Here is a 12,310-nt window from a genome sequence, read left to right as displayed (position 1 = left end):
AACATCATTATTCTTCCAAAATGACAACACCTTATATCTAGTATAGGAAGCTTTCCTACGCGTATTGAGAGATTGTTATTATTTTACCGTTATCATTTGATGAAATTCAACTGTGTTAGGTTGGGAAACCCTATCTAGTATTGTCTTCAAAATTAAATATTCTATTTCTGTCGTCTTCGTGTTACCATTTGTGCGTGGATAAATTTAATGTTATTATCTACGTGTGAGAGTTTGAATTCGAAAATTTATATTTGATTTTGATTCTGATAAGGAATTGATAAAAGAAGAAATCTTACTAACAAGTATTTATATATAGTGTGTTCAAGAAGTCCTTTGCCAATATTTAGTGAGATTTTCTTTTTGATACAAGTCATAAAAGAAAAATTTATCAAGTAAAAACTGTTCGTATTAAAGAAGGCAACCTTCAAGGTCAGTTAAAGGTAAACTTGCTATTGTTGCTGGTGAGAAATCGATGGACGAACTCTTTGGATTTGAAAGATTTCCCTTATAAAAAACAAACATTTTTTGTTTAAAATATTTTTCAAAAGATGAATAAATTCAGAAGAAATTACTTTAAAATCTTTTCAGGGAAATGCTATGAAATTTTGAAAATCTGTTTACAAATGAAACAGAGTGTTTTTGGTACTATTTTGAATTCCGAAGTGCTTTTTTACTCCAATACAGTCAAAACTCAAAATTGTAGCCATAATGTAAAATTTTGGGGTCAAAATTCAATAGTTTTTGTAGATTACATTCATTTTCTGGCCAACGTATTCATGTTTAAAAGCGTTAACTAAAGTTTGAGTGCAAACCTACAATCTTAAGTTTGGATAATTATAGGTGGTTTAGGACTGGCTTATTTGGTGTCCTAGTGCTAGCCCAAATTCTCTTCTATCGTCAAGCGTATGTAGAAATGAATTCGTACGACTTTGCTTATTAGTTGATTCTATAAAAGAAATGTTCCGAATTGGAAAACTTGAGAATTTTCATGGAATTTTTGAGATCTTTATTATAAATACGGTTTAAAGTTTCTACTATTAATGTATATAATTTAAGTGTTATTTAAAAAGGTGCTGGAAAGGTCATGAATTATTCTCACTTACGATATTTTACCTTTTATTATTCGTAAATAATGTGTAATAATTAATTTAACGGATGGAATTTACAAATCCATTATTTGTCCCTTTATATCGCACTTACTTGGTCAGAGAAACTTTAGTTTTAAACTTCTACAACTAAAATGAATATCGACATTTTTTATACGTTACTTTCAATTTTGATTCTAATTTTAATTGTGTATAATTGGAAAAGACGCCATTTATATATTGCTAGCTTTAAATTAGAAGGACCGATAAGTTTTCCTATAATTGGGAATGGTTATAAATTTTTTGGACATTCAAAAGAAGGTAGGTAATTTACGTTTATCAATTGGTGAATTTTTTACCGATTCTTTGAACATTTTTTATGAGTTATAGATCTTCTTCCAAAATTTTTGGGAATATTAAAATCAAAAACAGACGCAAGTCGAATGTGGCTTGGACCATTGCTGCTTATTTCTATCAAAAGTGCTAATGATATTGAGGTAGTTATCTGCAGTTCATACATAAAATTATCGATTATAATGCTATATTTATTTTTTTAGAAACTATTATCGTCAAAAAAACTAACACAAAAATTAGATATTATTTATAATCTATTAAAATCGTCATTTGGTTATGGACTAATTGCATCTTCGGGTGAAATTCATCAGAATAGTCATCGATTAATTCAACCTACTTTGCATCCGACTGTTATAGAAACGTATATACAAGTTTTTCAACAACATGGTGAATTTCTAGTGGAAAATTTACGAGAAAACGTTGGCACAGGGACATTTAATGTTTTAAGAAAAGTGAATTTATGCATGATTAAAGTTGTTTTGGGTAAGAATAATGTTTATTACCAATAATGAAATGAAATCGAAAAGAATTAAGTTGGAAAAATTTTTAGAGACTGTGTTGGATATCAAAACGAGTCCCGAAATTACGGATGAGTTACTTAATGCTTTAATCAGGTAAAATTCGTAAATTGAGCATTTTTTAATTATCATGAGTCTGCTTAAATTTGATAATGATGTTACCGTAGCTTTTATTGACTGGAAATTTTCATTTCAGATTTAGAGATATATTTTATACTAGAGTGTCGAGACCATGGATGCATGTCGAATCTCTTTTTAAATTAACGTCCTTAGCTAAAGACGAAGAAGAAACTACCAAATTTTTTCGAGGTTTCATTAGAAATGTAACGTAAACACTATTGAGAAAACAATGAGGCTTTTTATTATGTCTGACCACAAATTTATTTTTAAAGGTGATTAAAATGAAAAATATGGAATTAAGTATGAATTCTGATGATTTAGAATATACTTCGAATTCGAAACGTAAGAGTACTTTGTACTTTTTACTAAGAAAAATTAAGGAAAATCCGAATGTTATGTCAGAAGAGCAATTAATAGAAGATATTTCAACATTATTTTTAGCTGTGAGTAAAGAATGAGAGGTTATCATCGAATATAATTTTTTTATTTGAAATTTTTAGGCTGAAGACACAACACACGTACAACTTTGTTTTTCTATTTTAATGCTTGGAATGCATCCACATCTCCAGGTAATTAAATTTTGTAGGGTCAGGAGATGTACGGGAAAAACTATTGCGAGTTTGTTGTTTCACAAGCCAAGATCCAACCTCGTATCTCAATCAGGGATAGATATAAATCCGGAATCTGCCACTTTGCATCAAATTATGGCAATCTTTCTCCAATCGGAGGAGAGATGGCTTATTTCTAAAAACTATGAAAGCTTAAAAACTGCCTCTTCTGATTGGGGGAATGCGAAATGGATTCTCAATGAAAAACGATAGATAAGATGATGTCTGCATGGAATTTTTCCGTTTATATCATGGAAAAATACTCTTTTTATTTTAGGAAAAAATTTATGAAGAAATACAACAGGTTTTGGGAGAATCAACTTCATTTACCATATCAGATTTAAATCAATTATGTTATTTAGAAATGTTCCTAAAGGAAGGCCTTCGATTACTTCCAATTCCTATGACTGCGCGTAAAGTGACAGAAGATTTTCAATTTGGTAAATAAACATTTAACTTAAAGCATGAATATCTCTTGAAAAATTCGTGGAATAATGTTAGCTTGAAATTACTTTGACTTAAAATAATTTTCAGAAAATTTTGTTGCACCAAAAGGATGTTACGTTGTAATAAATGTATACGAATTACATCGTCATCCAAAATATTGGGAAAAACCAAATGAATTTTATCCTGAACATTTCACACCAGAAAATGTAGCTAAACGACATCCATCGGCATGGATACCGTTTAGTGGTGGGCCACGTCGTTGTTTAGGCGGAAAATATGCAATTAATTTATTGAAAACGATTATAATTAATTTACTTCGAAGTTATAAAGTTGAAGCAGATGGAACTTTACAAGATTTGATAATTACTGGTGATATGGCCTGCCGTATAAAAGGAGGTTATCCAATACGTTTGAAGTATCGTAAATAATTTATTATGTAATTTTGAAAATTTTATTTTGTAGTTAAGTTGAAATAAATTTGATAATTTGTAGCTTTATTATTATGAAATTATCTAATTAGATTGTAATTTTTGCTGATTATGAGGTAAATTTTATCATTAATCCACGACTAAAACGAGGGGTGTTTTAACTATGTACTATGTTTCAAGAAAATGTGCTCAGCCTTTTGATCTCTCTAAAAATGAAATGGTGAAAAGTATCCAAATCACTATTTTGTAGAGACAATTCAAAATTGGATTTTTTTTTGAGTTACAAACTTTATCGCTTAAAACGGGTGCCACATTTGTGTGTGTTTTTTTCCTTAAATACTGAGGCAATAAGGGATCTTAATTCGTTTAGGCACAGTGATGAAACCAGAGAATTTTATAAACAATTTTTGGATGGTTTCCGTTACATAGATAAATTCATAAATCTCTTATTTTTTTAGTTGTAGCCGAATAAAAATGAACTTGACCTAGCCAAAAGAATGCTCGATCAAGAATTAGAGATAGCTGGAGAATATATTAATAAATTAGTTTATAGGTGTGAGAATATAGGAGACTAGGTATGTATATGTCAACGTAATATTACAAAAAACTAGTGTTGCAACTAGCGCTAACTCAACACCTATTAAAGAAAATCAACTCAATGCGTTATGTTTAGTTTTTCTGCGTCGAGTTAGCACGGGTTGAAGTGGTTTGTGGCCCTTTTTTGGAAGTTAAATTTACAATTATACTTCTGTTAGTTTACAATTTGACGGAAATTACAATATTACGGTGACATATACATAATTATTAAATTTAATTAATTCAAAATTTTGAATAAATTAATTAATTTTTTTTGTTAATTTATTATAAATAGTTCTCGCTAATTCATTTTAAAAATTTGAATTGTAGTCGTTGGAAAATTCGATTGTAAGGTTGCGAATTGAAAATTTAATGTTATAAAAAATTCATTCTTTAAACCAATTAAACCGTTGAGATACAAAATTTGAGTGATAGTTTTATATTTTTTGTTTTTAAAATAAGTTAAATAATTTATGGAAATTAAAAAACATTTTTTGAGTAGTTTCCAATAATAAAACTAAGTATTAAAATAAATAAAGCAATTTTCAAGGTGTCGAAATGATGGAAATTGTTCTGTGTTGAGTGTCGAACAAAACATCCCATTCAACAAATTGTAGTGTTTTCTTTCTTTACTATAATTTCGATTTCGACTATAATTTATGCATAAAATTGAAGTGCCTGTCTGTATGTATATTTGGGCTATTTCTTGGCGTGGTCATTCAAAAGAGGAATAACTGAAGGACAGCTAGTTACACATGTAATTGAATTGAAAAAGACATTGCTTTAAAGATTATATCTTATGATATTTACGGGGTCATGATTATTTCTCACAATTAAAAAAGTATAATATTATTATTATTATTTATAATAATTGTATTTAAATTATATTTGTGATTAAATCAAAAAATTAATAATAATAAAATCTACTAAGTAGATAGTGTAATAAAGTCCATGAATTCATCCCGGTTATGAAATGGCAACGAAATAAACACTTAAATATCCTTCGAAATTAATAATTTTGTTTTAGTTAAAAATAAATTAAGAAAAATAAGTACCAAAATGTTTTATGCGTTAGTTTTAATTTTGAGTATATTTTTGTTTGTGTATAATTGGAAAAGGCGTTTTTTGTATATTTTAAGCTTTAAATTAGATGGACCAATTAGCTTTCCAATAATTGGAAATGTACCTGCAATTTTGAAATACCAGTTGACATATCAGAAAGAAGGTAAATAACATTCAATATTAACATGGTAAACATTTTATTTTTGCAAGTTTCTTTTGTAATGCCTAAATACCAAATTTGAAGGATCATGGCATATAGCCCACTTTCTCGTATGTATAATGTTCCCGAGTATCCGACAGGTAGAATGAATCATAAAAATGCTTGTGATTTTAAAATTATTTTTTTCTGGATATAAATATTTTGATGTAAATCTGGGGCGTTTTTCTTGTAATACATTTGAAACCACACTGCCTTTGTGGTGAAAAGTCCCTATCTTCTTGTGTTTATTCTTGTCAAGTATGTGATTTTGTATTTAGACTTTACTAAAGAGGACATTTGTCTGTCTCATTTTACAGATTTATTTCCAAGTTGTGTAGAAATATTGCGTGATTTCAAGAACACTACACGAATTTGGTTTGGTCCTACGTTAATGATTTTTCTTAAAAATGTTAATGATGTCGAGGTATAATTTTTAAAAATTTTTACTAAATTATTTCGAAAATAACCAGTATACTCGTATACTCGAATTCTTTTTTAGAAACTGTTAATGTCACAAAAATTAACACAAAAAATGGATGTTTACAATTTGTTAAAATCCTCATTTGGGAATGGATTAATCGTTTCATCGGGTACAATTCATCGAAATAGTCAACGATTAATTCTACCTACTTTTCATCCTGATGTTTTAGAGACATACATACAAGTTTTTCAACAAAATGGTGATTTTCTTGTTGAAAGTTTCCGTGAAAATGTTGGAAAAGGAACGTTTGATATTTTTACAAAAGTGAATATATGTATGATTAAAATTGTTGTGGGTAAGAATTTCTTTTATTTAACCTTCGAGTTCATAATTGTAGAAATTTTGGGAAAACAATAAAGTTTGGAATGTTTTTAGATACCGTTTTGGATATCAAAATGAATCCTGAAATTTCGGATGAACTACTTTCTACTTTAATAAGGTAAGTATTATTTCATTAAATTATTTGGATAATTTGGTTTTTCGAAGGACAAAATCTATAAAAAGTATTCAAAGAGAATATTTTATTTGTTATAATTAAGTACTTTGGACGTCAATTTAGACATTTTTGGGAAAAGTGTCTAAGGAGGCTTTGTTGTTTCCAAATAGACCTTTTCATTTCAATTATGATTCATTATTGTTTCGAATAGACAGTAATAAATTAGACAAAGATACAAGATATTTGTTATTCATTTTATCACATTAGTTTTTTGACATACAGCCCGAAACAAAAGGTAATCACCTTTTAAAATGAAAAGGTCTATGAAAATGAATTTTCTTAATGAAAATAGAGCTATTGGTGTTGTATCAATGACGAAAAAATTTATTTATATCGATATTTTTCAGATTGTATGATATATTTTATGAAAGACTTTTCCAACCTTGGCTTTATCCAGAATTCATATTTAAATTAACTCGCTTAGGTAAAGAGGAAACAAAAAGAGTGAAATATTTCCGAGGTTTCATTAGAAATGTAATGTATAAATAAATTATTGATATAATGATTCTATTACTTCTTACCGCAAACTAATTTTTATAGGTGATCAAAGAGAAAAGATTAGAATTAAGTTTAACTTCTGATGATTCAGAATATACTTCGAATTCGAAACGTAAGAGCACATTGTACTATCTTTTAAAAAGAATTAAAGAAAGTTCGTATGTAATGTCAGAGGAACAATTAATAAATGATATATCAACGATATTTTTAGCAGTGAGTATATATCGAATTATTTCCATAGAATAAATTTTAAAGTTTAAATTTTTAGAGTGAAGATACAACATCAACACAATATAGCTTTGCTGTTTTAATGCTTGGAATGTATCCACGCATCCAGGTAACTAAATTTTTAATTGAGGAAGATAAAATTTTCTTTAAAATATATTCATATTATTTTAGGAAAAAGTTTATGACGAAATAGAAAATATTTTGGGGCAAACAACTACATTTTCAATAGCAGATTTAAATAAATTAGAATATTTAGAAATGTTTTTAAATGAATGCGTTCGAATATTGCCAGTTCCATTTTATGGTCGAAAAGTAACCGAGGATTTTCAATTTGGTAAGTATTAAAATAATTGAAATACTAAAACCGAAATAATAATTTTTTGAAGCCTTTGACAATTTGTGTCATTACTTGGCCGTAGAATGAAGGCATTAATTTCAATGAAGGTATTAATTTCAATGAATTTTAATTTGAAAGCTTATTTAATCGAGATTTCGCAAGGATTACTGCAGATCTGTTCAGAACTCTTAAAATCTTATATTTGTATAGGAATCTAATCTAAAAATACGTGTAGAGACTACAGATCTCTGAAAAGTATTTCCGAAAGTACCTAATGTTTCTTGGGAAAAACTTTTCCTGGGTAGAAACTTTTCTACTCAACCCAAGTTTGCTAGTTTTTTTAAAAGAGATTTTAAATTATTTTAAAGAGATTTTAAATATTGATTATAAAATTTTAAAATTTTCAGAAAATTTTGTTGCACCAGAAGGATGTTGTGTTGTAGTAAATGCATATGAAATGCATCGTAATCCAATATACTGGGAGAAACCAAATGAATTTTATCCAGAACATTTCTTGCCGGCGAATGTTGCAAAACGTCATCCAATGGCGTTTATACCTTTCAGTGGAGGACCACGACGTTGCTTAGGTAGACATTATAGTTTATATCTGTTGAAAACAGTTTTAATAAGTACACTTCGAAGTTATAAAATTGAAGCAGATGGAACGCTACAAGATTTAAAAATTGTTGGTGACATATTATGTCGTATTAAAGATGGTTATAAAATACGCTTAAAATATCGTGATTAAATTGTAAGAAAATAATAAATATATTTTTTTTTTGCACTTTTACATACTTTTAATAAAAAAATAAAAAAAAACTATTTAATTAAATAAAATTTTTTTGTTTTATTGCCCCTGTGACTGTGATTTTTATATGCTAGAAATTTTGAATGGCAAATGAGTCAAGGCTATGTATAACATTTAAATAAAATTGATTCTGTACATTTATTTTACCGAGTGTTATGGAGGGGGGGATTATAGAGGAAAGCTAGAACAAGAGAGGTGGAGGCTATAACGCCGTGGTTTTTAATTTTAAGCCCAGAAAAATGGTCGAGTATCCAGCTATAAGGCTAATATTAAAACCACGCGATTTTTCTCAAATGTTAATAGACAATTCGTTTCATACCTATTATAGGGCTTAAAATTTTCCAACTCCAACGGTGAGTTATCGAACGAGACTGTCTTACACATTTTATGATTATCGTACACATAAGCTGAGTAATAATAATAAATTAATTTGGATGACAAAATATGTTTTTTTTATCTTTATTATATTTCGATTGTAAGTCGCCACCAATAAAATTTTCACTGTTTTTATTTGAATAATCAATTAAGTGCACTAATTCATTTAATAACAACACGTTTGCATGATTTATTATGAAAAACTCATAGGCTAGTATAAGACAAAGTTAAGTTTTCTATATGCCAAAATGGGAGTTGAAATATTATATCCTTTAGTTTACTCATTTTTGATCACATTTTTGATTGCGTATTATTGGAAACGACGACATTTATATATTGCAAGTTTTAAAATAGATGGACCGATTAGTTTTCCCTTAATTGGGAATAGTTATTTATTTTTTGGACGTTCTCAAGAAGGTAATTTATAGGTATAATCAGTTTGTTGATGTTTAGTAACCGTTTTTATTGAGTTACAGATGTATTTTCAAAGTCCATGGAAATGATCCAATCTTATTCAAGCACATGTCGATTTTGGCGTGGATCACAGTTGCTTATTTGTATCAAAAACATCAAGGATATTGAGGTAATTTTTTTTTGGGTTAAACTTAATGCGTCATTATAGTTAAGTGTTTTTTATCGGAAGGTACTCGTACGATAGAAAAAGGAGGGTGTAGGGCTTACAGCAATATATTTCCTGGTTCAAAGCAGTTCCTTTTCAGTTGTCCTCGAAAGTTACAACAACGCATCAACGCATATTCGGATATTTTTGTTTTTTTGTGGCGAGTTGTGGCAAGTGGCGAATCGGTAACTGCAGTTTAGCGTCAATTCCGTTGGAGTTCAATATCCATCGAAATGAGTTTGAGTATTTTAGGCTCAAAAATGAAAAAAGGCCTCCATTTTAACCATCGAACTTAAAAACAGGAATGTTATAAGTTTGACCGCTATGTGTGTGTGTATCTTTTTGTCTGTCCGTTTGGCTGTCTCTAGTATCGTAGTGTCTAAACGAATGAACCGATTTTCATTTTTTTTTTTCGTTTGAAAGGTAATTTAATAGAGATTTTTTCACCTCTCCCCTTTTCAAATGACAAAATACTTTCCGATTAAAACACGTCCAAATCTGAACATAAAAATAATGGACTAAAATATATTATTTTATAGAAATTGTTATCATCGCATAAAACCACCCAGAAAATGTATGCTTATGATTTAGTAAAATATTCATTTGGGGAAGGATTATTTCTATCATCGGGTGCGGTTTATCGTAATAGTCATCGATTAATTCAACCCACCTTTCATCACGATGTCTTAGAAACTTATATACAATTATTTCAAAAAAATGGTGATTTTCTAGTTGAAAGTTTACGTGAAAATGTTGGAAAAGAGGCGTTTGATATTTTTAGAAAAGTGAATTTGTGTATTATTAAAAATGTAGTCGGTAAGAAGAACTGTACTTTTTTAGTGAAGAAATGGATCTTTTTCTCGGCGTTAAAAATAATTTAAGAATTAAATGCATAAAATTTTATTTGCTATCATGTTCAGAATATATTTTCTTGCAATTATTTTAATACTAGAGACCTATTTTTGCACTATTCTAGTAAATAATTTGTGCAAATTTCAGAAAAATGATCCATTGGATCTTGATTTCAGCAACTTTTGGGAATTTACAATTAATTTGCAATTTTTTTTAGATACATTGATGGATACTAAAATGACCCCTGAAATTACAGATGAACTATATTTTTCTTTAAATAGGTAAAATTTTTTTAACATATTTTATTTTGGGAAAAAGATAACTTATATATTACAGCAATTTGGTTGGATAATCTTAACAAATTGGGAAAGAACTTCACTAGATAACTATAGGAATAACTTTTAGTTGCATCAGTGATTATATTGGAATTAAAATAAACGCACAAAATATTTGACACATGTGCAGCAAGCGTGAGGAAATCTCTCATCACGCGAATGAAGATTACCGAACTGTTGAATTAGAAGAAGTTAAAGTTCTGACATAAAATTTTAGATGATTAAGCTTTGTGAAACATCTTGGTATTTTATAGCCAAATTTTGATTACAGATTGTATAATATAATTCATGAGAGGCTATTCAAACCATGGCTTCACCCAGAATTTATTTTTAAATTAACAAGTATAGGTAAAGAGGAACGAAAAAGTGCAAAATATTTGCAGGATTTTATTAGAAATGTAATGTAAAACTTTTTTATATAAAATTATACATCATTTGACGAACCTAGTATTTCTAATCATGTAATTTTTATAGGTGATTAAAAGTAAAAAAATGGAGTTGAGTTTAGCTTCTGATGATTCAGAATATGCTTCGAATTCGAAACGGAGGAGTACATTAGACTTTCTTTTGAGAAAACTAAATGAAAATCCAAATGTCATGTCGGAAGAATTATTGGTTGATAATATTTCAACAATATTTTTAGCTGTAAGTACAGATTGAGGGAATGATAGAACATAATTGCTATAATCAAAAATTTTAGGCTCAAGACGCAACATCAATACAATATAGCTTTGCAGTTTTAATGTTCGGAATGTATCCAAATTTGCAGGTGACGAATATTTTTTTAAATAAATGAATAAAACATTTTCTATGTACTAAATAACCAGTTAAATTTCAGGACAAAATTTATGAAGAAATCCAAAAGGTTTTGGGACAAGAATCAACATTTACAATATCAGATTTAAATGAATTAGTTTATTTAGATATGTTCTTAAATGAATGTCTTCGATTATTACCAATTCCATTTATTGGGCGTAAAGTTACAGAAGATCTTCAATTTGGTATTTAATTATTATTATACAAAAATTATTTTAACTATTAATATTTTTTGTTGTTGTTGTTGAAATTTTTAGAAAATTTTGTTGCACCAGCGGGATGTAGTCTTATAGTAAATACATATGAAATTCATCGCAATCCAAAATACTGGGAGAAACCGAATGAATTTTATCCAGAACATTTTACGCCAGAGAATGTTGCAAAACGACATCCAATGGCGTTCATACCTTTTAGTGCAGGACCACGGCGTTGTATAGGCAGGCATTATGCTGTTTATGTATTGAAAACACTTATAATAAGTACTCTTCGAAGTTATAAAATTGAAGCTGATGGAACTTTACAAGATTTAAATATAACTGGTGATTTAGCATGTCGTGTTAAAGATGGTTACAAAATACGCATCAAATATCGTAATTGAATTCTAAGATAATTATAAAAATTTAATTTTGTATTTAAAAAAAATATTAATAAATTTAAATAAAAAATTATTCATTGATCTTTGCCTGTTCGAATCGAATATTTTTAATGCTTCGGAGCTTAAAAGGGTATTTTATTCACCACTTACACCATTACCACTCCTTTGGGTCACGCAGTCGGGTAAAAATGGAATCCTTTGCTGGAGAATTTATCTGTCTATATGTTCCCGAGCAAAAAAATTATTGAAAATGAGTTATTATTAATTTTCGCTGTTTATTAAAGTGTATTAAAAAGTATCATTTTGGTAGCCGGTTTCATAAATGATACTTCCCCGTTTCCTGAATGGAATCCCGGAATTGACTTTCAGAATCAAAGGTAAGAAAGAAATTTACAGACTAATACACATACATACTACCAGTTATAAGAATACCAGCCGGTACAAATTAAGCATTAGTACGCAAGGTTACTCTG

General features: G+C 28.6%; 3 protein-coding genes across 3 annotated transcripts; all 3 read left to right on the top strand.

Annotated features, from left to right (window-relative positions):
- The first annotated feature begins 1,481 nt into the window (after positions 1 to 1,481).
- Positions 1,482 to 3,914, top strand: LOC123301687 (cytochrome P450 4C1-like). Its single transcript, XM_044884542.1, has 9 exons — positions 1,482 to 1,582; positions 1,643 to 1,922; positions 1,990 to 2,053; positions 2,154 to 2,280; positions 2,350 to 2,520; positions 2,578 to 2,646; positions 2,963 to 3,125; positions 3,220 to 3,745; positions 3,841 to 3,914. Exons 1-8 carry the CDS (start codon positions 1,529 to 1,531, stop codon positions 3,558 to 3,560), a joined length of 1,269 nt encoding a protein of 422 aa, XP_044740477.1. The 5' UTR covers positions 1,482 to 1,528; the 3' UTR covers positions 3,561 to 3,745; positions 3,841 to 3,914.
- A 2,359-nt stretch (positions 3,915 to 6,273) lies between these two features.
- On the top strand, positions 6,274 to 8,185 carry LOC123300519 (cytochrome P450 4C1-like). Its single transcript, XM_044883103.1, has 5 exons — positions 6,274 to 6,317; positions 7,016 to 7,085; positions 7,141 to 7,209; positions 7,272 to 7,434; positions 7,845 to 8,185. Exons 1-5 carry the CDS (start codon positions 6,274 to 6,276, stop codon positions 8,183 to 8,185), a joined length of 687 nt encoding a protein of 228 aa, XP_044739038.1.
- Positions 8,186 to 8,823: 638 nt separating this feature from the next.
- On the top strand, positions 8,824 to 11,842 carry LOC123301686 (cytochrome P450 4C1-like). Its single transcript, XM_044884541.1, has 9 exons — positions 8,824 to 9,037; positions 9,097 to 9,203; positions 9,779 to 10,055; positions 10,309 to 10,372; positions 10,698 to 10,824; positions 10,901 to 11,071; positions 11,127 to 11,195; positions 11,265 to 11,427; positions 11,500 to 11,842. Exons 1-9 carry the CDS (start codon positions 8,869 to 8,871, stop codon positions 11,838 to 11,840), a joined length of 1,488 nt encoding a protein of 495 aa, XP_044740476.1. The 5' UTR covers positions 8,824 to 8,868; the 3' UTR covers positions 11,841 to 11,842.
- Positions 11,843 to 12,310: the final 468 nt, after the last annotated feature.

Source organism: Chrysoperla carnea, chromosome 5, assembly GCF_905475395.1.
Source record: "Chrysoperla carnea chromosome 5, inChrCarn1.1, whole genome shotgun sequence".
NCBI classification, from domain to species: Eukaryota; Metazoa; Arthropoda; class Insecta; order Neuroptera; family Chrysopidae; genus Chrysoperla; species Chrysoperla carnea.
The sequence above is the reverse complement of the archived record's forward strand: the minus strand, read 5'-3'. Positions and strand labels throughout refer to the sequence as shown.